At 53.6% G+C, this 27,890-nt stretch overlaps 1 protein-coding gene across 1 annotated transcript; it reads right to left on the bottom strand.

Moving 5' to 3' along the window:
* Positions 1-4: 4 nt before the first annotated feature.
* Positions 5-27,858, bottom strand: GPI (glucose-6-phosphate isomerase). The gene is made up of 18 exons (XM_007165086.2): positions 27,651-27,858; positions 26,579-26,669; positions 26,166-26,234; positions 24,614-24,733; positions 19,118-19,201; positions 18,835-18,981; positions 17,939-18,010; positions 17,214-17,258; positions 15,860-15,913; positions 4,219-4,279; positions 3,751-3,794; positions 3,464-3,616; positions 2,501-2,630; positions 2,270-2,346; positions 967-1,095; positions 667-742; positions 524-590; positions 5-413 (listed from the first exon to the last, which is right to left on the bottom strand). Exons 1-18 carry the CDS (start codon positions 27,770-27,772, stop codon positions 278-280), a joined length of 1,677 nt encoding a protein of 558 aa, XP_007165148.1. The 5' UTR covers positions 27,773-27,858; the 3' UTR covers positions 5-277.
* Between the last annotated feature and the right edge of the window lie 32 nt (positions 27,859-27,890).

The following is a 27,890-nucleotide window of genomic DNA, read 5'->3' as shown; positions in this document are numbered from 1 at the left end:
AAGCTCCTTTGTGGCATCTTTATTTTCTACCTGGTATATGAACAATGAACATAGGTCGGAAAAATCAGCTGCACTGAAACACTTCAGCCAACTGTAAGACAGAGGGGGCCTGGACATGGAGAGGGTGAGGCTGGCAATTCCAGACCAGCTTCCCCCAAAGGGCTTGTGGTCCAAGCCCAAAACCAGAGGGTGCTCTGGGCAGGACCATGCAGTGCAGACTCTGGGCAGGAGGGAAAAGACGGACCGGTCACAACAGGGACTGCTGCCGGGCACGAGTCTATTGGCTTCTGGCCTCACGCTCCTGCTTGATGAAGTTGATCAGCCCATTGGTGGAAGAATCGTGAGAAGTCACTGGGCTGCTGCCATCAAGCTCAGGTTCAATTTTCTTAGCCAGCTGCTTTCCCAGCTCCACTCTGCCAGGGCGAGGAGAAAGAATGGTATGAGGAAGCTTCCAACATTGCTAGTGAAATCCACCAGCCAACTCACAGGCATTCCCCACCCTCCCCTTTAGCCAGCAACTCACCCCCACTGGTCAAAGCTGTTGATGTCCCAGATGATGCCCTGAACGAAGATCTTGTGCTCGTACATGGCTGTGGAGGGAGCACGTTAGGGCTCTACCAGCCCAGTCCGACCTACCCGAAGCCGGGACCTTCCCCGCTCACTTACCAATCAAGGCTCCAAGAATGAATGGCGTGAGTTTAGTGAACACAATAGAGTTGGTTGGGCGATTTCCTTCAAAGACCTTCAGAAAACACCCAGAAATGTCCCCCAGTTAGTCGTGATCCCTAACTCCTCATAAGGGAAGCACATGCCGCCCCAGAGGCTGGGATGGGCAGCTCTGTGAGGACAGCCCCTCCTACTGTGCAAGACAGGCAAGGCACTCCACGAGCCCCTGCTCTGGCCACACAACTTTATCCTTCCAATTCCAGGATGCCACCCAAAGCCCACTTCAGGAGAAGTGCTGACCTTGTGGGGCAACAGCTTCTCAACGTTCTCTGGACTCTTCCCTGCAGCCTGTAGCTCCTTCCGGGCCTCCTCTGTCGACTTCCCCCGCATCAGGGCCTCAGTCTGGGCCAAGAAGTTGGCCAGGAGGATCTGACGAGAGAGACATCGAGTACCATTTTGAAGCGCTGTCTGAGCTTCAGGCAGATGGACAAGACTGCCTGGCACTGCCCAGTCGGGGTTAGTCTCAGCAGTTGGGGTCAGGCTGCTTGCCCCAACTCTGGAGCTTACTTGGAGCAAGGGGGGCAACAGAGCACATCTGTTGACACTGGAAAGTAGGTAACAATGATAACTACCCTTCAAGGACTATGTACTACTTGCCGAGGGCCCTGTTAAGAACTTTACCAACATCTATTTTTTAAGATTCTGAAGGGGAAAAGGCATCATCTCTTTTCTAGTTGAGCCTCAGTTTCCTCAAGTCAACAGCATTGAATCCCAGAAGGACAGAGGGGAAGAATTAGAATTCAAACCCAGGACTCCTGAGTCCAAAGCTTGTGCCCACAGTAACCCATGCTACTCTGCACACCCAAGATAAGGCAGGATCGGTCCTCTTCAAGGGCTTTGTCAGGTCAGGAGTTGGGTGGGTTTCCCATTTGTTGCTGTGGCAGGCAAGATCCTGGCTCCCTGATCTTTGCCCCCTGCTGTTAACGCCTGTGTATATTATATCGCATGGCAAAAAGGGATTCTGCAGACGGAGCTAAGGTTACAGACCTTAAGATAGGGAGATTATCCAGGTGGGCCCAATGTAATCACATAGCCCTTAAAAATAACAGAAGAGGACGGCAAGTGAGTCAGCCAGAGAGATGCAACAGAAGAAGAGGCAGGAGAGAATCGAAGCTTCAGATGGACTCAACCCAGCCTGGCTGGTTCTGAGACCAAGAGTCAAGGGGGTTTCTAGAAGCTGAGAACGACCCCCAGCTGCCAGCAAAGAAACCAGGTCTTGGTCCTACAACCATATAGAAATGGATTCTTCCAACAATCTGAATGAATGAGGAACAGGATTTCCCCCCAGAGTCTCCAGAAGGGAACACGGTCCTGCCGACACCTTGACTTCAGCCTGTGAGAACCTGAGCAGAGACCCAGCAGAGCGTGATGGGCTTGGGACCCACAGAAACCAAGATAATAAATGGGTGTTGTCTTTAAGCCACTAAGTTTGTGGTGGCAGGAACAGAAAACTAGTACTGCTGACTAATGCATCAGTCTTAAGAGGTCTGGGTGTAATGTGAGCCTAAGACAGCATGAAGAGGGTCGGGATGAGGGCTTTTACCTTGTGATGCAAACCCTTCCTTATCGGGTGCTGCGTCTGAGCAGGGATGAGGAAGTCACAGGGTATCATCTTGGTACCTGCGAAGGGCACTGTGGTCACCCAGGCGCCTATCCCCACCCATGGGAACCATCCATGTGGCCTACAGGAGAACGCTGACCTCACAGAGGAGTCTTTGCTGGCGTGCCCTCCCCGTCCCCAGCAGCACTCCTGCCCAGGCCAGATGGGCCCTACCTTGGTGGATGAGCTGGTAGAAGGCATGCTGGCCATTGGTCCCTGGCTCCCCCCACACAATGGGGCCCGTCTGGTGGTCCACACGGGTGCCGGACTTGGTGATGTACTTCCCGTTGGACTCCATGTCACCCTGGAATGGGGCCAGAAACCCAGTCATCGATCTGCAAGTCTTGCTCCTTCATGCACATGCCCAAAACCAGCCTGGGATGCACCAGGCACGCCTGCCCTGCCCTGGCCCTGTGAGATATGGGCAGGCATGATTCTTTTATGTCCCCTCACCTGGGAGGGCACAGCTCACAAGCTTTTTCGCTTCGACCGCTCTGAAGCACCCATGACCAGCAGAAGGTGTATACGGAGGTCCAGGGAGGACCTCCCTAAGAGCAGAAACGGGTCACAAGATCTTCAACTGATTTCTTAATGGAGAGGCAGGTTGGAATCCAGACTGTATAGCCTTTGAGGGCCGTCACCCCAACTAGACTCTGGGCCTTGGGGAGCCTCAGCCCCTCCTCCAGTCACAGGATCCACTGGGAGAGGGGCTGCTCTAGGGGGGCTGTGGAGATTCCAGGGCCAGAGGGCTGTGAGTAGCCCAAAGAGGCACCACAGACTGGGTGTAAACCTGCTTGTCTGGAGGGACAAAGGCAGTGCAAACCATGGGGGTCCCAGGCTGTGGCCCACCCTGTCAGGTGATGTCCAAGAAAGAAGTGACCTGGCTGAGGCACATGCCCTGAGCCAAGCCAGAGCCTGACTGGCCAGGGCACCATGATAGCCAGTCATGCCCCTCCCACGGTCGCCAAACTCAACTGACACCGATCCTGGTTACAAAGATTCTCCATGAGATGGGGAGCACAGGTGGGCCTTGGACATGCCCAAGGGTAATGGAGGAAAAGGCCCCTGGAGGAGCAGGAACCTGGGCACCCAGGCTCATGGGCCCCCCAGCCCAAGGCCTGGCCTGGCAGCTGGTACCTGCTGGAAGTAGGCAGCAAAGCGGTGCAGGTACTGGTCATAGGGCAGCATGGCATGCGTCTCACACCCAAAGCAGTTGATGTACCAGACGCCCAGCAGAGCCAGCAGGACAGGGGCATTCTTCTCCAGGGGCGTCGTACGGAAGTGCTGGTCCTGAAATGAGAACAGGGTGGGTAGGGGCTGAGCAGCTCCCCAGGAGTGAAGGAGTGAGGGTGAGGGGGAGGGAGCTGGGCCAACCACAAGCTTCTGGCCAGCGCCTGGCAGAGAACACAAGCCTCAGCACTTACCATCCAGTGAGCCCCTGAGAGCAGCTGCTCGAAGTTGTCAAATCCTGCGACACAAAAGCAGCGTCAACAGAAATGGTCATGCCCTATGCCTCCTGGACGTGGACACAGCTTCTTCTGGAACCGGGGAAAGGCTGGAGGGGGAGCCAGAAGAAACAGGATCTGGGAGGACTTGGGCCTGTAGAAAGCCCCTCTAATCAGAGTCAGCCCTGAGCACTGAGGCAGCTCTAAGGCCACCTGGCGTGGAGGAGCGAGCAGGACCGCAGTGGTGAGGGGCGGGGAGAAAGGCCAACCCGCAAAGCCGCAAGGAAACTCGGCCCTTCACACCTGACCTGAAAGAACTGTTCCAGCCAAGGGCAGAGAGGCCAGCGGCCTGTGGGAACGGGAAGGTATTCAGGGACACGAGCCCCCAGCCCGACTTCAGACTGCAACATGGTCTCCCAAGACAGAAACACAAACAGGCACACTCACCCACGTGCAGGGCAATGGAGAGTCCGATGGCTGACCACAGCGAGTAGCGGCCTCCCACCCACTAGGAGAGACAGGAAAAGGCGCTGAGGGAGGGCTGGCACACCCCGCCCCCCTCCCTCCTGCCACGGAACTTGCCCCCTGAGAACCATGCTCTGCTACAGGTGAAGCTCCACGGCCCTGGGGCCAACCCACCTCTGGGAAGCAAGACAGCAGGCCAGGCGCCGGCAACTGTTGGGCTGAACAGCAGGGCAGACTATACAAGGGACCGACCAGAGCCACGAGACTCAACCAAAGACCTTACCGTGGCTGGCCCCACCTCCTCAGACACCGACAGACCCGGCGCCTCATACCTGTGCCAGGTCCGGCCTCCCCAGGCACCAACAGACCCGGCGCCTAGCCCACCTCCTTGGACACTGACAAGTCAGAATCCCATACCTGTGTCTGGTTGTGCCTCCAAGGACACCGACAGACCCAACGACTCGTACCTGCGTCCAGCCTCTTTAAACGCTAACAGACCCAGCGCCTCATACCTGTGCCCACGCATACTTCCTTGAACAATGAAAGACCCAGCACCTCCTACCCGGCCTTGGCCCCTGCTCCTCAGATACTGATAAACCCAATGTCTCATACCTGGGCCTGGCCTGCCACTTCTGACAATGAGAGATCCAGTGCCTCATACCTGTACCCATTCCCGACTCCTCAGGCTGTACTGACAGACCCAGCACCTCCTACCTGTGCCTAGCCCTGCCTCCTGGGACACTGACAGGCCCAGTGGCTCACACCTAGGCTTGACTGATCTTCAGCCTCAGCCCAAGACACACTGAGGCCTACCATTCACACTGTGCCTTCTCATGCCACACTGCAGACTCCACTTTACCTTCAGAATCCTCAGATCTCCAGTCACGTCTTCCTAACAACTATTTCTGGAACACCTACCATGTTCCTAGCATAGGCAATACAAACAATCCACAGGGGAGAAAGATATAAATGAAACAATCATGCCAATAAATGTGAAAATGAGATGACGTGCTTGGGAGAAAGGAAACCAAGAATAAAAGGACTCTGAGGGTGCTTGAGCCTGGATGTGAAGGATGAGTGTTACCCAGGGAAGCACAGAGGGAGAAGGATTCCAGCAGCCAGAACAGCATATGCAAAGGTCCTGCAGCAAGAGCAGCCTTTCTCAACAGTGAGAGAATTAAGCCCCACAGAAAATGCTTTGAGTGACTTAATTTCTCAATACTCCCAAGGTTGGTCCAAGGCTAGCACCCTTCTAGAGGCAAAAGAGAGACGCTAATTCATTACATCCAATGGATGCCTTGGGGCATTAAGGCTTAATTCTATCCTGAAAGCCTGATGAGACAGGCTGGGCAGGAAGAAGTGTAGCACAATCTAGAAGATGAAGGAAGGCGTGAGAACTGGAGGGTAGAAGCTGAGAGGCAAGGCTGGAGAACCAAGAAGTCTGTGGGTAAGGGGAGAATGGAAGCAGGAAACCACCTAGGAGCCCCAGTGGTTGTCCAAAGAATGATGCTACCCTGAATGGGGGTGGCAGGGATGCAGAGCACTGATTCAGGAGGTTCAATTAAAAAGGATGAATTGGAAGAATGAGAGAATCAAATGTGGCCCAGATGTTTCTGGCTTGGATAATAAGACGAATGATGGGGCTCTTTACCTAGAAAGGGTCTGGGTTTGGGGGAACCTTACCTGACTGTCACAGTCCCACAGACCACACCATGCCTGACACTGGCTCTCAGATCTCACCCAATAGACTCAAATCCAGGAACTGGCCTGAGCAGACAGCCAGCACTCAGACCAACAGATTCCAGGCTGCTGACCTTGACTGAGGTCAGGTTCTCAGACTTCACTTTTGTTCTGGGAGAGCCCAGCGAAGCTAGTGTCTGATTTGAGCCTCTGAGACCTTAAGGACCTGAGGTCCTTAGACCTCACCTTCACCTGCAGTGGGTCTCTCACACCACACCTTAGAGATGTAGCTCTGCAGTCAGTTCCACGTTCTGTGCCTCACCTGCCCCAGAGCCTCAGACCTCACCTTCTCCAACCAGGTATAATCCAATCTCTTTCCCCACTTGATTAATTCAGACCCTGCCAGCCAGACCCCAATGTGACAGACCACACCTTGGACTGGTTACAGATCCTCAAGCCTCTGCAACACCCTGAGCTCCACCCATCACACCTGACCAGGGTGCTAAGAACAGGTGGCTGACATGGCTCAGCTCATTCTACCTCTCCTACCTGAACCCAAGGGCTCTGCACACCTCCCCAGGCAGACCCAGGTACACATACCTACGATGACTCTGCCTTTCCCTCGATGAGAGTCCACTCTACCCACCTGACCGTGCCTGAGCCTACCACTGAAGGTCCCACCTGTGTCTGACCCACCTTCTCAGGCCTTACCAGTCGTACCAATTACGTATTTCTAGGCTAGATCCTGCCCCATTCATTTCATCTAACAAGCCCGGGGATGCCAATTTGTACCTGAACCAGGGGGCAAAAACCCACCTAAGATCATGTTTATACCTCTGCCATGTGACCCTGATCCATGGACTCAGTGACGAAGCCAGGTCCACATAGCAGCCCTGGGTATGGATGCAATGGCTTCACCTGGGAGGTTAACTCACCTACTTGTGTTCAACTCCAGTACCTCAGACCACAGGGTTATACACCTGTCAGAGGCAGGCTCCAGACAGCTCAGCTAACGAACTGGGCTTCACATACCTGTCTGTGCCTAACCTTGACCCCTCACATCTCAACTGACAGACCCAGGCCCACCTCCCTGAGCCCAACACTCAGACTCCTCACACCTTCCCAAGGGATCCAGCTCTATCTCCATGGGCCTGATCTCGGCTCCCAGGCCTACCAGGAGAGAGCCAGGTCTACCGTCTGTGTCTGACTCGGCTTTTCACATCTCACAAACAGATCCAACACTATCAACCCCTGCTTAACCTGGGCACCAACACCTCAGTAAGGAGCCTCAGACCTCATCAGATGCAAACATCTCTGCGTATCTGTGCTCAGCAGACCCCACCAAGAGATGTGGTTCTATCTACTTGTGACTAACCCCAGGCCTAACTTCTAGGACCTGGGTCAATGCACCTGAGCCGGAATCACGCTCCAAGGATTTCACCTGCAAGACCCAAGCATACATACATCTGGCCCCAAAGTCCTTGCTTGAGAGAGCCACATCCACCTACTCATGTCTAACTTAGAGGCTGCGTATCTGCTATGAGCCCCGCAGAGTCCCGCCTATCTGCAGAAGACCCCAGTGCCGTGGGCCTGAATTGAGGCCACTCTACCAACCCAGGCTTAACCCTTGTCTTTCAGGCATCACCAAAAGACCAAGGGTACATACCTTTGCCTGAAAGAGCTAAGTCTACCTACCTGTGTTCAACCGTAACTCCTTAGGTCTCCTCAACACTATACTTGGCAGCCAGGCTTTGCCTACCTGCCTCTGACCCAGGCTGCTCAGACCACATTTGCTGGGCCAGCTCTGTCTACTTGTACATGACCCTGGTTCCTCCGACCATACCTAGGGGACAGCTCTGCCTACCCGTACATGACCCTGGACCCTCAGTCCATACCTGGCAGACCAGTTCTGCCTACCTGTACATGACCCTGGATCCTCAGACCATACTTAGTGGACCAACTCTGCCTACCTGTACGTGACCCTGGACCCTCAGTCCATACCTGGCAGACCAGCTCTGCCTACCTGTACATGACCCTGGATCCTCAGACCATACTTAGTGGACCAACTCTGCCTACCTGTACTTGACCCTGGATCCTCGGACCATACTTAGTGGACCAACTCTGCCTACCTATACTTGACCCTGGATCCTCGGACCATACCTAGTCAGACAGCTCTGCCTACTGGTACTTGACCCTGGATCCTCAGACCATACCTAGTCAGACAGCTCTGCCTACCTGTACATGACCCTGGATCCTTGGACCATACCTAGTGGACCAGCTCTGCCTACCTGTACTTGACCCTGGATCCTCGGACCATACCTAGTCAGATAGCTCTGCCTACCTGTACATGACCCTGGATCCTCGGACCATACCTAGTGGACCAACTCTGCCTACCAGTGCTTGAGCCTGGATCCTTGGACCATACCTAGTCAGACAGCTCTGCCTACTTGTACTTGACCCTGGATCCTCAGACCATACCTAGTCAGACAGCTCTGCCTACCTGTACATGACCCTGGATCCTCAGACCTTACCTAGTGGACCAACTCTGCCTACCTGTGCTTGACCCTGGATCCTCGGACCATACCTCGTCAGACAGCTCTGCCTACCTGTACATGACCCTGGATCCTTGGACCATACCTAGTGGACCAGCTCTGCCTACCTGTGCTTGACCTTGGATCCTCAGACCATACCTGGTGGACCAGCTCTGCCTACCTGTGCTTGACCCTGGGTCATCGGACTACACCTAGTGGACCAGCTCTGCCTACCTGTGCTTGAACCTGGATCCTTGGACCATACCTAGTCAGACAGCTCTGCCTACCTGTATTTGACCCTAGATCCCAGACCATACCTTATGGACCAGCTCTGCCTACCTGTACTTGATCCTGGGTCCTGAGACTGTACCCGGTGGACCAGCTCTGCTTACCTGTGCATGACTCTGTCTCCTCTGACCATAACTAGTGGACGAGCTCTGCCTCCCTGTGCTTGACTCTGGGTCCTCAGACCATACTCAATGGAACAGTTCCGCCTAGCTGTACATGACCCTGGCTCCTCAGAACATACCTAGCAGACCAGCTCTGCCTACCTGTACATGACCCTGGCTTCTTATGCTGTACCTAACAGACCAGCTCTATCTACCGGTATATGACCCTGTGTCCTCAGACCATACCTACCCAGCCAGCTCTGCTTACCTGTACATGACCCTGGACCCTTGGATCATACCTAGTGGACCAGCTCTGCCTACCTGTACATGACCCTGGATCCTTGGATCATACCTAGTGGACCAGCTCTGCCTACCTGTACTTGACCCTGGATCCTCGGACCATACCTAGTGGACCAACTCTGCCTACCAGTGCTTGAGTCTGGATCCTTGGACCATACCTAGTCAGACAGCTCTGCCTACTTGTACTTGACCCTGGATCCTTGGACCATACCTAGTCAGACAGCTCTGCCTACCGGTACTTGACCCTGGATCCTCAGACCATACCTAGTCAGACAGCTCTGCCTACCTGTACATGACCCTGGATCCTTGGACCATACCTAGTGGACCAGCTCTGCCTACCTGTGCTTGACCTTGGATCCTCAGACCATACCTGGTGGACCGGCTCTGCCTACCTGTGCTTGACCCTGGGTCATCGGACTACACCTAGTGGACCAGCTCTGCCTACCTGTGCTTGAACCTGGATCCTTGGACCATACCTAGTCAGACAGCTCTGCCTACCTGTATTTGACCCTGGGTCCTTGGACCATACCTAGTGGACCAGCTCTGCCTACCTGTGCTTGACCTTGGATCCTCAGACCATACCTGGTGGACCAGCTCTGCCTACCTGTGCTTGACCCTGGGTCATCGGACTACACCTAGTGGACCAGCTCTGCCTACCTGTGCTTGAACCTGGATCCTTGGACCACACCTAGTCAGACAGCTCTGCCTACCTGTATTTGACCCTAGATCCCAGACCATACCTTATGGACCAGCTCTGCCTACCTGTACTTGACCCTGGGTCCTGAGACTGTACCCGGTGGACCAGCTCTGCTTACCTGTGCATGACTCTGTCTCCTCTGACCATAACTAGTGGACGAGCTCTGCCTCCCTGTGCTTGACTCTGGGTCCTCAGACCATACTCAATGGAACAGTTCCACCTAGCTGTACATGACCCTGGCTCCTCAGAACATACCTAGCAGACCAGCTCTGCCTACCTGTACATGACCCTGGCTTCTTATGCTGTACCTAACAGACCAGCTCTATCTACCGGTATATGACCCTGTGTCCTCAGACCATACCTACCCAGCCAGCTCTGCTTACCTGTACATGACCCTGAATCCTTAGAACCTAACTAGCAGAATAGCTCTGCCTACCTGTGCTTGACCCTGGGTCCTCAGTCCATACCCAGTGGACCAGCTCTGCCTACCTGTACATGACCCTGGATCCTTGGATGATACCTAGTGGACCAGCTCTGCCTACCCGTGCTTGACCCTGGATCCTCGGACCATACCTAGCCAAACAGCTCTGCCTACCTGTACATGACTCTGGATCCTTAAAACATACTTAGTAGACCCACTCTGCCTACCTGTGCTTGACCCTGGATCCTCGGACCATAGCTAGTGGACCAGCTCTTCTTACCTGTACACAACTCTGGACCTTCAGACCATACCTGAAAGGCCAGTTATGCCTACCTGTACATGACCCTGGATCCTCAGACTATACCTAGTGGGCCAGCTCTGCCTACCTGTGCTTGACCCTGGATCCTCAGACCATACCTAGTGGACCAGCTCTACCTACCTGTACTTGACCCTGGGTCCTGAGACCATACCCAACAAACCAGTTCTGCCCACCTGTACTTGACCTTGGGTCCTTAGACTGCACTGAGGGGGCAGCTGTGCCTACCTGTACATGACCTGGCTCCTTGTGCTGTACCTAGTGGACCAGCTCTGCCTACCTGTGCTTGACCCTGGATCCTCAGACCATATCCAAAGGAACAGTTCTGCCTACCTGTACATGATCCTGGACCCTTGGTCCATACCTGGCAGACTAACTCTGCCTACCTGTGCTTGACCTTGGATCCTCAGACCATACCTAGTGGACCAGCTCTGTATACACATACATGACCCTGCTTCTTATGCTGTATCTAGCTGACCAGTTCAGCCTACCTGTACTTGACCCTGGATCCTGAGACTGCACCTGGTGGACCAGCTCTGCCCACCTGGCATGACCCTGGGTCCTTAGACTGCACCTAGCGGACCAGCTCTGCTTACCTGTGTGTGACTCTGTCTCCTCTGACCATAACTAGTGGACGAGCTCTGCCTACCTGTGCTTGACTCTGGCTCCTCAGACCACACCCAACAGAACAGTTCTGCCTAGCTGTACATGACCCTGGATCCTCGGATTAAACCTAGTGGACCAACTCTACCTACCTGTGCTTGCCCCTGGATCCTCAGACCATACCTAACCAGACAGCTCTGCCTACCTGTACACAACTCTAGACCCTCAGACCATACCTGACAGACCAGCTCTGCCTACCTGTGCTTGACACCGGATCCTCAGACCATACCTAGCAGACCAGCTCTGCCTACCTGTACATGACCCTGGGTCCTGAGACTGCACCTAGTGGGCCAGCTCTACCTACCTGTACTTGACCCTGGGTCCTCAGACCATACCTAGCGGACCAGATCTGCTTACATGTGCATCACCCTGGCACCTCAGACCATATCTAGCAGACCAGCTCTGCTTACCTGTGCTTGACCCTGGCTCCTCAGACAATACCCAGTAGACCAATTCTACCAACCTGGCACCTTACACTGTACCTAGTGGACCAGCTCTGCTTACCTCAGACCACATGTGGCAAGTCAGTTCTACCTACTTGTGATTGGCCCTGGCTTCTGAGATTGCAGCTGGACGGCCAGCTCTGCCTACCTGTGCATGACCTTGGGTCCTCAAACTGCACATGGTGAGCAACCTCTGCCTACCTATGCTTGTTCCTGGCTCCTGAGACCGCCCCGGCAGGCTAGCTCTGCTTACATGTACCTCATCTCAGCTCGCCAAAGGTCATCTAAGACATTTGGTTCTTCTTACCTGGACTTGGCTGTGACTTTTGAGATTTCACTGGACAGACCCAGGTTCCTGAACTTGCTCCACAGACTTTACCTGACAGACCCTGCTCTACCCACCTGTGCTTAACTCACCCTGACAGACCCAAGGATAAAACCTGTACCAGATGCAGACTCCACAGACCTTACCTGAGAAACTCAATTCCACATACCTGTGCCTGGCCACAACTCCTCAACTTCGTAAGACATCTCTACAAGATAGGCAGAGATGCAGTTCTACCTACCTATCCTGACCTTACCTGGGAGATGCAGATCTACTCACCTGTGCCCAGTCCCAGCTCTCAAGATCTCACCTGAGACACCTACCTCTACCCACCTGCCTTCACTTCATATTCTCAGAGATCATCTAAGAGATCCAGGTCTTTCTAGATGAACCCAACCCTGACTCCTCAGGGCTTACCTGACAGATCTGTTCTACCTACCTGTGCCTGACCTCAACTGTGGGACAGAGTTTAATGAACTTAAACATGACTTTTCAACCTACTTCTGGCTTACCTTTGGCTTTACAGATTTTACCTGAAAAACTCAGTTCTATCTACCCGTGCTGAACCTCAGCTCCTCAAATCTGGAATACAAACCAGGGACTGACCTCAGCAGCTCAGACCTTACCTGTTCAAGAACTGAAAGTACAAACCTGTATCTCACCTCAACTCCTCAAACCTTACCTGACAGACCTGCTCTGTGTACCTCAGACAGACCCAGAATTCATGAACCTTCCAGATGGATCGATGCAACGCTCCATCTCTCTGCCTGACTCCAGCTTTTCAGTCTTTTCCCAGGGGACCCAGGACCATCTCCAGGACCACCGCCCTGAGCATCACCAGAGCTGCCTGGACAACACCTGAGGACACAGGTCTGACCTGGACCCGATCGTGGATTTCCAGTCCCACCTGTCAGACTCAGCTCTGTCTCTGCCTACCTTTGGCTTCAGTGTCCTTACCTGACCAACACTCTTCTGTCCAGATGTGCCTAATCTTGGCTCCTCAGGCCTCCCCTAAGACACCCAGTTATACACACCTTGTCTGATTCCAGCTTCTGAGACCTCAAACAGACGTGGCTTTACAGACCATCCCGGCAGACCCCACTATACAAACCTAACCTGAACCGACTCTTCCCAGAGACCTGACAGATCCCTGGCTGCTCATCTCGGCCTGAGGGAAGCCTGGCGAGAGCCCACTGGTGCCAAACAGTGTCTGAGTGACTTGGGCCTCTGACACTTCTAGAGACCTTTGTCTACCATAAGCCTCTCACACTGCACCTTAGCGACGTGGCTCCTAGGTTGGTTTACCTGTCTGTTCTTCACCCGTCCTAACTCCCCAGTCCTTACCTTTTATAACCAGGTACATTCCTAACTCTTCCTCATCTGGGCACCTCATACCCCAACCCATTCAGACCCCAATGCCACTGATCACGTCTTGGGCTGGTTATGGAACCTCAGGGGCCTCTACAACACCCTGAGCTCTGCCCGTCACACCTGGTCAGGATGCTGAGACCTACGTAGGGGACTTACCTCTGTTTGCCTAATCCTGAGTTCTAAACGCCTCACTTGAGTGATCAGCCACCCACAACCTGATGCTTAATTCAGAGCCAGTCAGAGATCCCAATGTTACACCTATCCTGAACTCACAGATCCAGGTTTAAGAACATGTACCTGGGCTTTCCTGGTGGCGCAGTGGTTAAGAATCCGCCTGCCAATGCAGGCGGACACGGGTTCGAGCCCTGGTCCGGGAAGACCCCACATGCCGCGGAGCAACTAAGCCCGTGTGCCACAACTACTGAGTCTGTGCTCTAGAGCCCGCGAGCCACAACTACTGAAGCCCGCGCACCTAGAGCCCGTGCTCTGCAACAAGAGAAGCCACCAAAATGAGAAGCCCAAGCACCACAACAAAGAGTGGCCTCCGCTCGCCACAACTACAGAAAGCCCGTGTGCAGCAACGAAGACCCAATGCAGCCAAAAATAAACAAACAAATAAATAAATAAAAGAACATGTACCTAATTTTGGCTCCTCAGACTCCACTTGATAGAATAAATATCTGAATTCTTCCAGAATTCACAGACCTCACCTGTACCTTTACCTGTCCTGGTGCCTCCTCTTCAGATATCACCTGTACCTGTCCTGGCTCCTCTTCAGACATCACCGGCCAAAATTAGCTCTCCAATAATGTGTGCTGACTCTGCCTGATCCCGACATACAAGGCTGCCCCATGACTGACCACAGCTGACCAGGCCTCACCACTTACACATACCTACGCCAGATTGGACTCTTCAGATCTTACCTCAGAGCCAGAGCAATATCCTTGTATCTATTCTGACTCCTCTCTCTCACCTGAGAGACCCTGGGTCCAGAAATTTCACCTGTTCCTGTCCCTGGCTCCTCAGATATCACCTTCTCAATTCAGCAATATACATCCTTAGTGACCCAGGCAGGTCCTTCCAGGCATGTCTGGACTGGCCCTAGAGGCCTCCACTGTGCCCACCCTGGCCACTCGGGCCTCACTAGCCAGCCCCAGCCCCAGCCCCGTGTTCTTGTGCCCAACTGTCATTCCTAGGCCTTACCTGGGAGACCCAGGTCTGTCTCTAAGCCACACCCCAACTCATCTCTGCAGGCTGGGAGGTTACAGGCAATGACGAGCCAGGCTGCGACACAGCCCCGCTGTGCTGGGCTCCTTGGCTAGCAGGAGCCCCCACGTGTCCCTGACCACCACCTGCTCAGGCTCCAGATCCCGGGGGGGGAGGAGGATGGTGCCTCCCCTCGTTTATCAGGCATGCAACATTTGTTAGAAGCTGCACAGTCTCTCTCGACCGGGGTTCCTCATCTGAGCCACAGGACGCAGAAAAGGATTTGAGTGACTCTTCTCAATTCTTCCAAGGATGGCACATAACTAGTCCCATTCTAGAAAGAAGTTAACTCATTACACACAAAAGATGCCTTAGAGCGTGAGGGCTTAATTCTCTCCCAGACTCCAGGCCTTTAGAGCTTTCAAAGGAAGTTACATCTTCAGATGCTGCCACCAAGCAGAGAGCTTCCAGTATAAAGGCCTGGAAACAGCCCCACTGGGAAAATCCCCAACTGGACGATGCTCTCTTAGGACACCTGCCCAAGTCACGTGTTAGAGCCACACCCACTGCATTCAAGGCACCCACGCCACACCCTGCACTGCATCTCTGCCCCCCAAGCCTTCCCTGCATTCTGCGACCCGAGCCCTTCTCACACCACGGCTGCACTCAGGCAAGCTGCAAGGAAAGCTGCTCACTGCTTGGCACCAGCTGTGGCCCTAGCAGAGATGAGTCTATGTGACCGCCTGTCACTAGAGTGGCCCGCAGCTCTGCCACTCAGCAACGTCGGCTTTGCGAGCTGCCCAGCGGGGCCCCACCCAGGCCCCAGCCTGGCACCTCCTCTCTGCCACCCTCCAGCTGCCCCTGCAGCTCCTTTCCAGGCCTGCCCAGTCACACCTCCTGCCTCACCCTGCCCTTTGGCCTTTACAGATTGCGGCTGTAGTTCAGAGAAAGGTCATCACTGAGAATAACTCACAACCTCAGCTTAGTGAGGGGGACAGGGGTGGCTCCGGTTACCCCACAGTGGGTGCTGCCGGCAGGCACCCAGGGGAATGTCACCCTGGCCTTGCAAGCCTGCCCTTGGTGGGAGTGGAGCCCTCATCCTGACTGAGCAGAGCTGTTCCTGCCCCACAAGCCTCTCTGAGGGCCTCCTGGCCTTTCCCAAAGCCAGGCATGCAGCAGGTGCTCAATAAATGTTGACCTGACCTTACGGGCCCCTCATCTGCAGCTTGACTTGGCAAAGGACACATGATTCACCCACCACGGGGAAGTGCCTTTACTTACATCCCAGAACTCGAACATGTTTTGAGGGTCAATTCCAAACTCCTTCACTTTGGCCTAAAAAGGGCAAAGGGAAAGAGAAGCAAGGAAGCGTGGGTTAGCTGCACAGGAACAGGAGCTCCAGGGTGTGAAGAGTCGTGCCACCACTGGGGCTGCGCTGGAGCCACCTGCGAGTCCAGGCGGGACCAGGAGGCACCCACCCCCAGAGCCAGATGCCAGGCCGGCTCACGTCCAGCACACCAGTGGCCCAGTGCTTACAAAGCCCTCCTGCTGAGAGGGGCTGCACACCCGCTCTGAGGACCTGGCCCACACACTGTTCTGCAAGAGCCACCTCCTGGACCAGACCCCCTGGGACATCGGGGAAACTGAGCCTAGAGCTGGAAACTGAGCACGGGCAGGGGCAACCTCCCAGGCCAGGAAACATACAGCCCGGACACCTGCCCAGCCCTTCCAATAGTGGGATGGTGACCGCACCCCAGGAAGCCTTCAGGGAATGGGCGATCCTATTCTATCCCCTGGGCAGACAGGGTCAGCAACCCTCGCCTAGACCCCACAGGAGATGCCCCACTGACCAGTCTGAGCTCTACCCGCAGGAGGTGGACAGCGGCACTGTGGCTGGCCAGCCTTAGGATGTCCTCCTGTCTCCCCCCACAGGCAAGTCAGCACTGCAGGCACGGGGGGGGTGGGGGTGGGGGGGACACGGAAGGAGCGGAGTCAGGAGGACCCGGGTGTGGTTCCAGCACGAAGCCCACCACACAGCAAGTGCTCAGCCGGGTCTGCCCTCCTCGCGACCCCTGCAGCACAGCCCCGCCCTGCTCGCTGACACGCCCCCGACCCTACCTTGCACAACCTGGGGCCAGGAGGAGCTGGCAGGTGGGTAACCATGTTCTAGTCCCGTGTTCTAATCCCGGCATCACCGACTCATATGCAATCACTGGGTGACAAGTCACATCCCTTCACTGGGGCTTAACGTCCTTATGTGAGAAATGGGATGCATCCCCCACCCGTACCCAGCATATCCCATCTGGGGAGAGGCCAGTGGCAGAAGCCAGGGGAGGTCACATGTGTGGAATGTTGTGGGCATCAGCCAGGCCCGGGAGATGGGTGGGGTAAATGTGATCCCACTGACTGTGAGCCCCTTGCTGGAGCAGCAGAGGTTTGTCTGCCTTGCAGAAAAGGTAAGGATGGTTTGCAACTCACATCCCTCACAGGCAACCAACCCTTCTACCCCAGCAGCTGAGCCAAGATCCCTGAACCTGTGAAACACACCTCAGCTCATGTATTCGGAAAGGCCATGACCCTGACCTGGCCCGGGCCCTCCCAGGGAGGTAGTACGGGAACCCTCATGGGCACTTACAGTGTTGGTAGACAGGGCGACAAAGTGCTTCGAGACTGCAGAAGGCTGCAAGAGATGAGGCAAGTTACACCACACCCATCCAGGGGGCCCCCCAGGGGCAGTGACCCTCCCGTCTCTGGAGAAACCAAGGCCCCGGGGGGAACCCACTGCTCCCAGTCCTCGGTTCTGAGGCTGTCGGAGGAGCCCCATGTCAAGATGGAGAGGACAGAGGGGTCAGAGGCCAGGCAGCCCAGCCTACCTCACAGGCACACAAGGCCCAGGGTGCCTCCCCTGTAAAGCTGGAGGGGCCAGGGGTAGAGAGGATTCCATAGGGCCAGTGGCCTTAAGGAAAGGGCCCTCAGCAGTTAGAGCAGGGCCTGCCACATTTGGCTTGTCTGGGCTGGCAAAGCCAAATATCTTTTTTTTTTTTTTCTTCAATATTTATTTATTTTGGCTACACGGGGTCTTAGTTGCAACACGCAGGATCTTCGTTGCGGCACGCATGCGGGATCTAGTTCCCTGACCAGGGATCGAACCGGGGCCCCATGCATTGGGAGCACGGAGCCTTACCCACTGGACCATCAGGGGAGTCCCAAAGCCAAATATCTTAACCAGAAAGGCTGCCTCCTGCTGCCAACTTCAGGGGAAGTAGGGCTACAGGGCTAAGCGTGGCCACGCAGGCTGACGGGCAGGCCCACCCTGTCCTGCCCAGCCCTCACACTGCCCACTGCCCACCCAGCACTCACATCCTTGGCTGACAGGAGAAACCACTCCTTTGCTGTCTCTGCATTGGTGATGGTCTCCTGGGTGGTGAAGGTCTGCAGGCAGAGAGTACAGGAGTTGGTAAAACAGCCAAGGTCGGTACGGCCCAGAGCCAGAGCTCAGCAGCGGAGGCCGTGTGGGTGCCCAGTTACCACACAGAGCAGTGCATGCAGGTCAGTGAGTTACTCCCCATCACCTCCACCCACGTGTCCACAAAGCCACGATCAGTGGCTGTGTCTGGGGCAGGGGCCTGGAAGTTGCAACGTCATCCTGTGATTCCAGGACTTCACAGACAGAGAAAGGGGAAACGCTAGTAAGAGCTACACCCCCACCTGCCCAGAGCCCACCCTCCGCCCCCACCACCCCACCACAGGTCAAAGGCCAGAGCATCCTCCAGGAGAGTAGCTGTGGACACACCTGGGGCTCCCTTCAGTCCAGACTAAGCTGTATCTCAGATCTCAGATGGAATTCTTAATATTTAATGTGCATGGATATGAGTAAACAGGGCATAAATGACAAAAAAACAAAACGCTTACATTATCTATCTGGGCGTGGCTCTGGGATCAGAAAGGAGCAGACATTAGAGACAGATCTCTGAGAAAGATGGGAACGGTCCCAGGCTGAGCACACCTTCAGCGAAGTGAGTGGGTGGGCCTAAGATGAAGGCTCATACGGACCAGTTCAGGCTTTCATCAGGTAAACCGTTTTTGCCACCAGATAAGGAACAGTCTGAGGGCAGCTGTGCCCACCCGATCCACAAAGCACGGCTCATTCAGAGCAGTTGGGAGGGTCCAGCGTCCAGGGCAGTGGCAAAGCATCCACCCCCCCCGCACCCCAGCACACACAGGGCTGGGAGTCAGGCCGGGTATGAGGGCCGTACCTTGGAGGCGATGATGAACAAGGAGGACTCAGGGTTCAGGGCGGCCAGTGTTTTGGCAACGTGGGTCCCATCGATGTTGGAGACAAACCAGACCCGGGGACCTTCTGAAGAGTATGGCTTGAGGGCTTCAGTCACCATGAGGGGTCCCTGTGGGAAGACGCAGCATCAGAAAACAAGATTCCAGGGCCCACGAGAGGTGAGAACAGCCAGGTCCCATCTCAGGAGAAACCAAGGCCCTGGATGGGACCCCTCCTCCCCCATCCCAAGGCAGCCCCTTCCTTACCAGGTCAGAGCCGCCGATGCCGATGTTGATGACATCCGTGATGGACTTGCCTGAGTACCCCTTCCATTCACCACTCCGGACACGCTGGCACAGAGTGGGGAGATGTAATCAGCCCAGACCCCTGAGTATAAACTGCTGCTCAAATGCATCGTTACTTCTGTATCCTTACACCTCAGTCCCGACTTCCAGGCCCTATCAGAGGCCTACTAAGACACAGTGTCACATCCTTGCCACACTCAGCCCCAACTAGACCCTTTTTCTCATCATTAGTAAGAGGGGTGACATCCCCACCTCACAGCAACATTGTCAGAATCTGCAAAACAAGAGCGAACTTTCAGCAGAACCTAACATGACAGAGGCCAAGAGATGTGAAATGCCAACTATTGTGACTGGTCTGTGCCAGGGACAGAAATGACAGACATGCAGCCAAGTTCCACATGGACCCCAGGGATTCCTGCCTCCCAGTATTCACATCCCCATAGGGTCCCCCATGCTGTACAGGGCTCACTATGCACCCATTAGGATACTGCAAAAATGATGGAGTGTGACTTCAGAAGCTGGGTCATGAAAGACCATGCAGCTTCTGCCTCGTTCTCCTGGATAGCTCACTCTTGGGGAAGCCATCTACTATGTTATGAGAAGACTCAGTTGTACGAAGAAGCCAGTGTGGTGAGGAACAGAGGCCTTCTTTCAACAGCCAATGCTAACTCACCATCCATGAATAGGAACTGCCTTGGAAGAGAATCCTTGAGAACCCAGCAAACCTTCAGATAACTACAGACCTGGCCGACATCTTGAGTACAACCACAAGAGAGACCCCCAAATCAAGACCAACCGGTTAAGCCTGAATTTCTGATCCATAGAAACTGTGTGAGATAGTAAATGTTTACTGCTATTTTAAGCCAAGTTTTGGTGGAATTTGTTATATAATGATAAATAACTAACGCAGACTTTGGTACCACAAGTAGAGTATTACCATAACAAAAATCTAAAAATCTGGGTAGGTACTTCCCTGGTCCAATGGATAAGACTCCGTGCTCCCAATGCAGGGGGCCCGGGTTCAGTCCCTGGTTGGTGAAGTAGATCCCACATGCATGCTGCAACTAAGAGTCCGCATGCCACAACTAAGAAGTCCACATGCTACAACTAAGATCCCACATGCCACAACTAAAAAGATCCCACGTGCTGCAACTAAGACCCAGCAGAGCCAAAATAAAGAAATATTTTTTTTAAATAAAAAAATAAAAATATGGGTAAAAGCTAAAAGAACCTTGAGAAGAGTTAGTGAAAGCCTAAAAAACATTGGAAGAGACTGTTAGCAGAGGTTTAATAGTCCTCAAGGGGGCTGCTGGTATAGATTTAAAGAAATGGGAAGAAAACACTACTGAAAATTGTAGGAAAAAGAATCCTTGTTATGTAGTGAAAGAAAATTTAATAACACTGTTGCCTGCATTAATGGGGAAAGTAAAAGATGTATCTATTATGATCTGGATGATCTAGCTACAGAGATTTTCAGGCTGTGTTATAGGAACTACCTGGCTTCTTACTGCTTACAATAAAATACAAGAGAAGGGAAACAAGCTTAATGAAGAACTTTTAAACAAAAAGCCAGGAATCGTTGGATTTGAAAATTCCCAGCCTCTCCAGAAAATAACTGATGCTAAAATTAGGAGATGGGTCTTCGGCAAAGTTCAAATCTAGGGCACTGTAAGAAAAGCTTCAAAAGGTAAAGCAGAGAATGTAGCTATAAAATCCTTTGTTAAGACCTCAGAAAGAACTAAGGTGGTAACACAGAGAACATTTTGGCTGAAGGTAAGGCTTCCAAAAAGCTTAAAAGTACTGTCTCTGTGGTCTTAGAAGCAATTGTAGGAAAGGACTTATCTTGAAAAAATTTGTGGGTATAGCTTTTGTCTAATGGAGTGGACCCCCCCACCCCCCAGTAAGCTCCACAGGAGACCCACAAAGTTTTTAAGATAACTGAATTGTCAGAAACACTATCAGCTTGGACTGAAAGTGACAGAGGTATTACAAAAGGAAAAGAGATCTTTGGGACTTCCCCGGTGGTCCAGTGGTTAAGACTCGCACTTCCAATGCAGGACGGCGCAGGTTTGATCCCTGGTCTGGGAACTAAGATCCCACATGCCACGCAGCATGGCCAAAAAAAAAATAATAATAAAAATAAAAAAGGAAAAGAGATCTTTAATAATTTTTATGTTTTAGGCCGTGGCATGTATATGTGTGGTCTTAGTTCCCCAACCAGGGATCGAACCTGCGCGCTCCTGCATTGGAAGTGCAGAGCCTTAACCACTGAACCGCCAGGGAAGTCCCAGAAAAGAGATCTTTAAAAACCCACATTTCTATAGGCAGTAAGCAGGCTGACAAAACTAGGCAATTACAAACACAGACTACCTTTCACGTAAAAAGGATGACTAAGGGCAAAGCCAAAAGCCTTGAGGAACAATTCCTAGGCCTTGAGTCCTAACCAAGCAATTGCCAACGCATGTCCTGCTCAATTTCAGAACTGCTTTGGACCAATGTTTCCTGTGTGCCTTCCACTTTCCTTCCTTTTTGAAAAGGAATTATCCTATAACAGTTATCCTATGCCTATCTCACCATTGTATGTTGGGTGTGTAAGGGATAAATAACTTGTCTGCTTAATTCACATATCTCCAGATCAAAAGGAACTGTATTTAAGTTGTATTAAAGAAAGTACAGATATATCTGTACCTAATTTAGATTATGAGGTTCTTCACTTCTAGCTGATATGGTAATGGCATATGGCCTTAAGAGAAAGAGAACAGGGTATTTTGCATGTGGAAGGAACATGATGAATCACTGGGAGCCAGAAGGCAGACTATGATAACCAAATTCTAAGATGGTTCCCAGCTATCCTCACCTCCTGGCACTGCATTCATGTCCTTATGTAGTCCCTTCCCACTTTGATCAGAGTTGACCTGTACAACCAAAAGGGTATTACAGAAATGAAAGAGTAACTTCTGATGCTACCTCAAGGTATTCAAAGATATTGAGGCACTCTGCCTTGCTCTCTCTTGGATCAGTCACTCTGGGAAAAATCAGCTACCTTGTCATGAGGACATTCAACCTGTAGAGAGGTCCACAAGATGAGGAACTAAAGCCTCCCAAATGTCAGCACTAATTGCTAGTGAGCCATCTTGAGAGCAGATCCTCCATCCCCCATCAAGCCTTCAGATGAATGTAACCTTGGGCCAACATCTTGACTACAACCTTATGAGACCTGAGCCCGAACCAGTCAACAGAAATGTTGACTGCTGTTTTCAGCTGCTCAATTTTGGAGTTATTTGTTACGCATCGATAGGAAACTAGTATACATGGCTTTCCCAAAACCAGTAAGACCCAGTAACTTTACTTCTTTTAGATAATAATCACCTGCCATGAGCAACTTTCCATCAATACAGAAAGAAAATAAGTTGCTCAGTTTTTCAACAATCAATCTCACCATGAGGGGCTTCCCTGGTGGCGCAGTGGTTAAGAATCCGCCTGCCAGTGCAGGGGACCCGGGTTCGAGCCCTGGTCCGGGAAGATCCCACATGCCGCAGAGCAACCAAGCCCGTGCGCCACAACTACTGAGCCTGCGCTCTAGACCCTGCGAGCCACAACTACTGAAGCCCATGCGCCTAGAGCCCGTGCTCCACAACAAGAGAAGCCACCCCAATGAGAAGCCCACGCACCGCAACGAAGAGTAGCCCCCACTCGCCGCAACTAGAGAAAGCCTGCACGCAGCAACAAAGACCCAATGCAGCCAAAAATAAATAAATAAGTAAATAAATAAATTTATTAAAAAAAAAAAAATCTCACCATGAGTTTTGTTATAATAAAGCATCCTAGAAGGGAAACTTTGTGTATCTTTACTATTACTACATATACTCTTTATTTAACCAGATGGGGGATCTTACGAAAACACACCAGTTCTGCAACTTCCTTTTTCAACTTCACAGTATATCCTGAACAGCATAGCAGGTCAATGCAACTGTAGCTCCCTAATTCCTAATGGTGCCCAGGACTACGGTTTATGAACATATACTGACTTTACTGGTCAGTCCTCTGATAAATGAGGTCAGGCTGTTTTTGGTTTTTGCCATGACAATCAAGGTCATGGTGAACATCTTCACCCAATCTTGGCAACCTTCTGAGAGCACAGCCATGGGGAGTGCTCCTTACCATGGAATTGCTGCTATTCAGCAGTTTTTTTGAACTATAAATACCCCATCAGTCTGAGTCAGGTATCCAGCAGCCAGCTATAAGGGAGGGCTTTCCTGGAAACAGCTTCCCAGACGACCAGTGCCACACACCCTCCACATGGCATGCCCGAGCACACAAGGGCTGACCAAACAGAGCACCATGCTTCCGAGACACATCAGTTCTGCCACTCACAGCAGATGTCTGGAAATGCCCAACCTTACATCCCATCCAAAGCCCATCACAAGCACCAACCACTCTTAAGGGACATTCTGGAATCCAGATTCTCATCAGGATCCCAAGCCTTCCTCACCCTGCGAAGTCCCACTCACTTGCCTGCCTAGCCTCTAGGATGGATGCCCAGATCACCTCCTGCCGTTTCAGGTCTGAAGATGACCAGCCACACGTGGGGGACACTGCTCTCAGGGACCAGCTGACTAGAGCCTAGATTATCACTCCCAGAGCACGCATACAGACATGCGTAACCCACACGTACAGACATGCACACGCCCACACAAACCGTCCAGACCACAGACATCACCCTTGTACTCCAGGCTTGAGGACATCCACCAACTCTTGCAGAATCACCATGGGGTAGACACTGAGGCAATGGCAGGTGATGTGGGGAAATCTCTAGCTGGTCTCTGAGGCAACCCCTACACCCCCACACAGGAAAAGGAAGCACAGTTGTGTGCATTAACGCTGACACAGGGACAAGCTGCATGTGTGTGTACACATGTGCCTGTATGTGTTTCAAAGAAGAGACGACAGACATGCTAGCACATGCACAGGAAACTTTTGGAAGATTCAACAGTAAACATTATAAAAGCTGCCTCTGGAGAGTTGGCTGGGGTGTGGTCAAGAAAATTTTCCGTTTAAAATCTCGTCTAGTTCTAGACTAGGCAATAAGGGCACATGACTAAAGAGGTTAGAAAAAGCAAGTCTCTCCCTGACTATCCCGTCCATCAGGGGCCTCACTTTTCTTTTCAGAACTCTGTCCTGGCCAGATTGTCACCGTGAGCCCACAGGTGTTAGAGCTCAGGAAGGAGGCTGCTCTACTGCTGCCAGTGGTGGGTTCCCTGAGAACAGGGTCAGGGAAATTCCTGCCTTAGCAGAGCCTCCACGGCTAGCTGTCACAGAGACCACCGCCACCTCAGGCTGCATTGAGGGCTGGGGTCCTCTCCAAGGAGCGTGGAAGGGCGGCCCATCAGGATCCCCAGATTCCCAAATACAAGCACACACACGGCCAAGGGGAAGTCCAGCCCAGCAGCTGCATACCTGGCAGAAAGACTTCATCTTTTCCAGGACGCTGTTGACCTCTGGCATCACATCCTTGCCATCCACCAAAATGGGTGTGTTTGACCGGTTCCGAAGGGCCACGTGCAGCACTGCCCGATCCTGGGGGCGAGAGTCAGCGTGTGAAGGCCTCCACCCCAGGGCAGCCACACTCCCAGCTGGGCATGATGCAGTGTGGCCCCAAGAGTCAGCTCAGCCCCTTATTCACTGGACACGCAGGCCCTAAGGTCTGCTAGTACCATGGTCTCATACTCAAAACCCACTGTGTGCTCATGGAAATAGGCGCCACTCCAGGTCCTAGAGGCAAGGCAAGGCATGTGCCACTCCCTTATGTGCTGCAGACAGTCGCAAGGGGAGGGAGACCGGAACAGGCCTGGGACAGGCCCCAACGACCCACCGATGTTCAGGGCGTGAAAAGTCAAGGAACGCTGAACAGTGAGCAAAGGCAGACTGGTGACAACACAGGTCAGAGACAAGCAATGAATGGCTACAGAGGACCAAGGCTCATGAAGCCCAGTCTCATCTTCCTGGTCAAAGTACACGGTGTTTGTTGGCGCCTTTTGAAAAGTGTCCCTGGCCCTTTGGAAGTGGAGCAAAACAGGCAACTCAAGCTTCCCTCACCAAGCATCGCATCACACCCACTACTGGAAACCAAACCAGACCCTAAGTCTGTGATAGGCTCCAGGCAGCTGGCCTTATCAAGTGAGAGCAACAGTCCCATCAAGCTGGAGGCAGCAGAGCAGTCCTTGAAGGAAAGAGGTCTGAGACTCCAGGGGGACAGGAAGGGATGATCTCAGGACTCCAACGCAGGGAGAGGCTCACTAAGGTGGAGGGCTTCATGCCACACTGCCTTCACCCCGTCCAACCTCACTCCTGTGCCACATTCTATAGACAAATGGACTATTCCAGGAAGCCCTCCTTGATTGCAGTCTCTCAGCCTAGCCCAGGAGTGAAAGACAGGGGTGTTTGAATAGTGGCTCTGCCACTTACAGAATGACACTGGATAAGTGACTTGACCTCTGAGTTACAGGTTCCTCATGTGTAAAATGAGGATAATAACATCATGAGGATGACACCCTGAGTGCTCAGTGGTTCTTATGCCTACAGGGTCCCACAGCGACTCAGGCACAGGGTGGCCGAGGCCTGGCCTTGCCACAGCTTCCTGTTGACTCCTCCCACTGAGGAGGTTGATTTTGACATGAGTCTTCTTTTCACTAACAAATCTTGTAGCAAGGATCAGAGCTACTTCTCTGAGCATGCCTTGAGAAGCCCTCTCCCTGCAGCCTTGAGAGGTGCTGGCCACAGGCAGACACCGGGAGCCATTCCACGCTCACCAGACCTAGACTGCAGTCTTGGGGAAGACACACCCCAAGGCTGTGCAACTTGCTTGAGGAAATAGGCCTTCAGGCCCCTGGTTAAGCAAAAGCATTGCCTAAGAGGAGGGGTACGGACACAGGGTGATGTTGCTAACAGTCAGACGGACCCCAAAGGGAAGGAAGAGGCTGTGGAGGGTATACGGAGTCTGCCTGCTCACCTCGGTGAAGTTGATCTTCTCACCACTGAACATGCGTTCCCGGGCAGCCTCCACACCCCTGGACTTGGCCTGAGAAGAGAATACACTGAGGCCTGGTGCCACCCACTCTTGGCCACCAAGAGTCCAAGGCCCCAAGCACCAGGCTTGGTGCAGCCCCCGGTGGGGCTGACAAATGGCTGCAGACCGGTGCCCTCCCCCACTGCCTGGGAAGGGTCTGCTCAGACATCAGGCACTGCGTCCCCTGGGATGCCGGTCAGAACCTGAGCCAGGGGCAGGGGCACGGGCACAGGGGCAACTACGGAGATCCACTAAGAGGAGGAAGTAAAGATGCTCAAGGACCTGAGGACGCCAGTAGCCCAGCTCGTCCACAACACCGTGGGTCACGGGTCAAGCCTCCCCAAGCAGAACATTACCAGGTCCACCAGCATCTGCATCACAGCCTCCGTCACAAGGTTCTTGGAGTAATCCAACAGAATATGCCCATGGTTGGTGTTGAGGTTCAAGCTGCAGAAAGATGGCAGAAGCGGCTGACCACACCCCAGCCTGCTCCCTAACCAGAGATGCTTCCAAAAAAAAAAAAATCCTCCCTGTGCCAAATCCAAACAAGCCTCAGGTGGCCAGCTGGCACAGTGGTGTCGTCTGTCACCTGTCCGCCCCCCAAGCTGACCTGCAGCAGCAGCACAGAGCAAGATGCAGACCCCTGGTGAGGAGCCTTTCCTCTGCTAAAACTGAGCTGGGGGATGGGAAGACAGAGCTGGGTGCGCTGCCCCTGCCTAGGCCAGGGAGTGACCATTCCCTCCCAGAGCTTCCACTCTGCGACTCAACTTACTCAGGGAAGGACCCAGATGACAGGGCTGGCCATCAGGGACTTCCAGTCTGGAGCCACAGACCTCCCCTCCCGAACCCCTGCGCCAGTGACCATTCCCGACCCCCAAGATTTTCTCCTTTTCTGGTCGTTCATGGGTCTCCGGACCTAGCCTCCTGGGCAGGAATCACGGCCCCACCTCTCCACCCTTCCATCGCGGCTCCCCGCAAATCCCCCGGGCCGGTCCCACCCTGACCGCACCCCGCAGAAGGTCCCGAGCACACTCTCGGCCAGGACCGAGTGGAAGGGGGCAGCCCTTCTGAGCCTGCTGCGTCGGCGAGGGCCCTTGCTCACAACCGCGGAAGGATGGGCTGCTTCAAACGGCAGGGACTGGTGGAGGGGGAGGGGAGAGAAATGTCCCCGTGGAGGGGAAGCGGCAGAGAGGCCCAATCCTCATGACGAAGCTGCCGGGGCCCCGAGACCGCCGGCCAGCACCCGGAAACCTGCTTCAAGGAGGCGTCAAGGACGAAGCGCGGCCTTGGCCTGCGCCCAGATCCGTAGCCGGGGGCCCCCGGGGACCGCCGCCCAGCCCTCCCGACCCAGGCCCTGCACAGCCGGACCCCGCGCGCCGCATCCGGGTCCGGCACGTCCGCGCCCCGCCCCTGGCCCCGCGCGCGCACCTGAAGTGGTTAAAGCGGTCCTTGTCTCCTTCGAAAAGGTGGCGCAAGTTGAGTTTAGAGCCGTGCTCGTGGTACCATGCCTGCAGCTTCTTGAACTGCGGGTTCTGGGTGAGCGCGGCCATGGCGAGAGCGGCAGAGAACACGGACTGGGACAAGCACGGAGGAGGAAGCTGGGCGGGTGGCGCGCGGCAGACGAAGGATAGGAGAGCGCAGCGAGCTTTATGGCGCAGGCCCCCGGCT

This window comes from Balaenoptera acutorostrata, chromosome 19 (genome assembly GCF_949987535.1).
Source record: "Balaenoptera acutorostrata chromosome 19, mBalAcu1.1, whole genome shotgun sequence".
NCBI lineage: Eukaryota > Metazoa > Chordata > Mammalia > Artiodactyla > Balaenopteridae > Balaenoptera > Balaenoptera acutorostrata.
This window is presented reverse-complemented; position numbering and strand designations above follow the sequence as displayed.

Coding starts and splice junctions, on each gene's coding strand:
- GPI (XM_007165086.2), bottom strand. CDS start 27,772: ATGGCCGCGCTCACCCAGAACCCGCAGTTCAAGAAGCTGCAGGCATGG. Junction 24,734..26,165: donor AGAAGATCAACTTCACCGAG/GTGAGCAGGCAG, acceptor TCTCGCCCCCAG/GATCGGGCAGTGCTGCACGT. Junction 17,259..17,938: donor TTCTCCTGTCAGCCAAGGAT/GTGAGTGCTGGG, acceptor CATCTCTTGCAG/CCTTCTGCAGTCTCGAAGCA.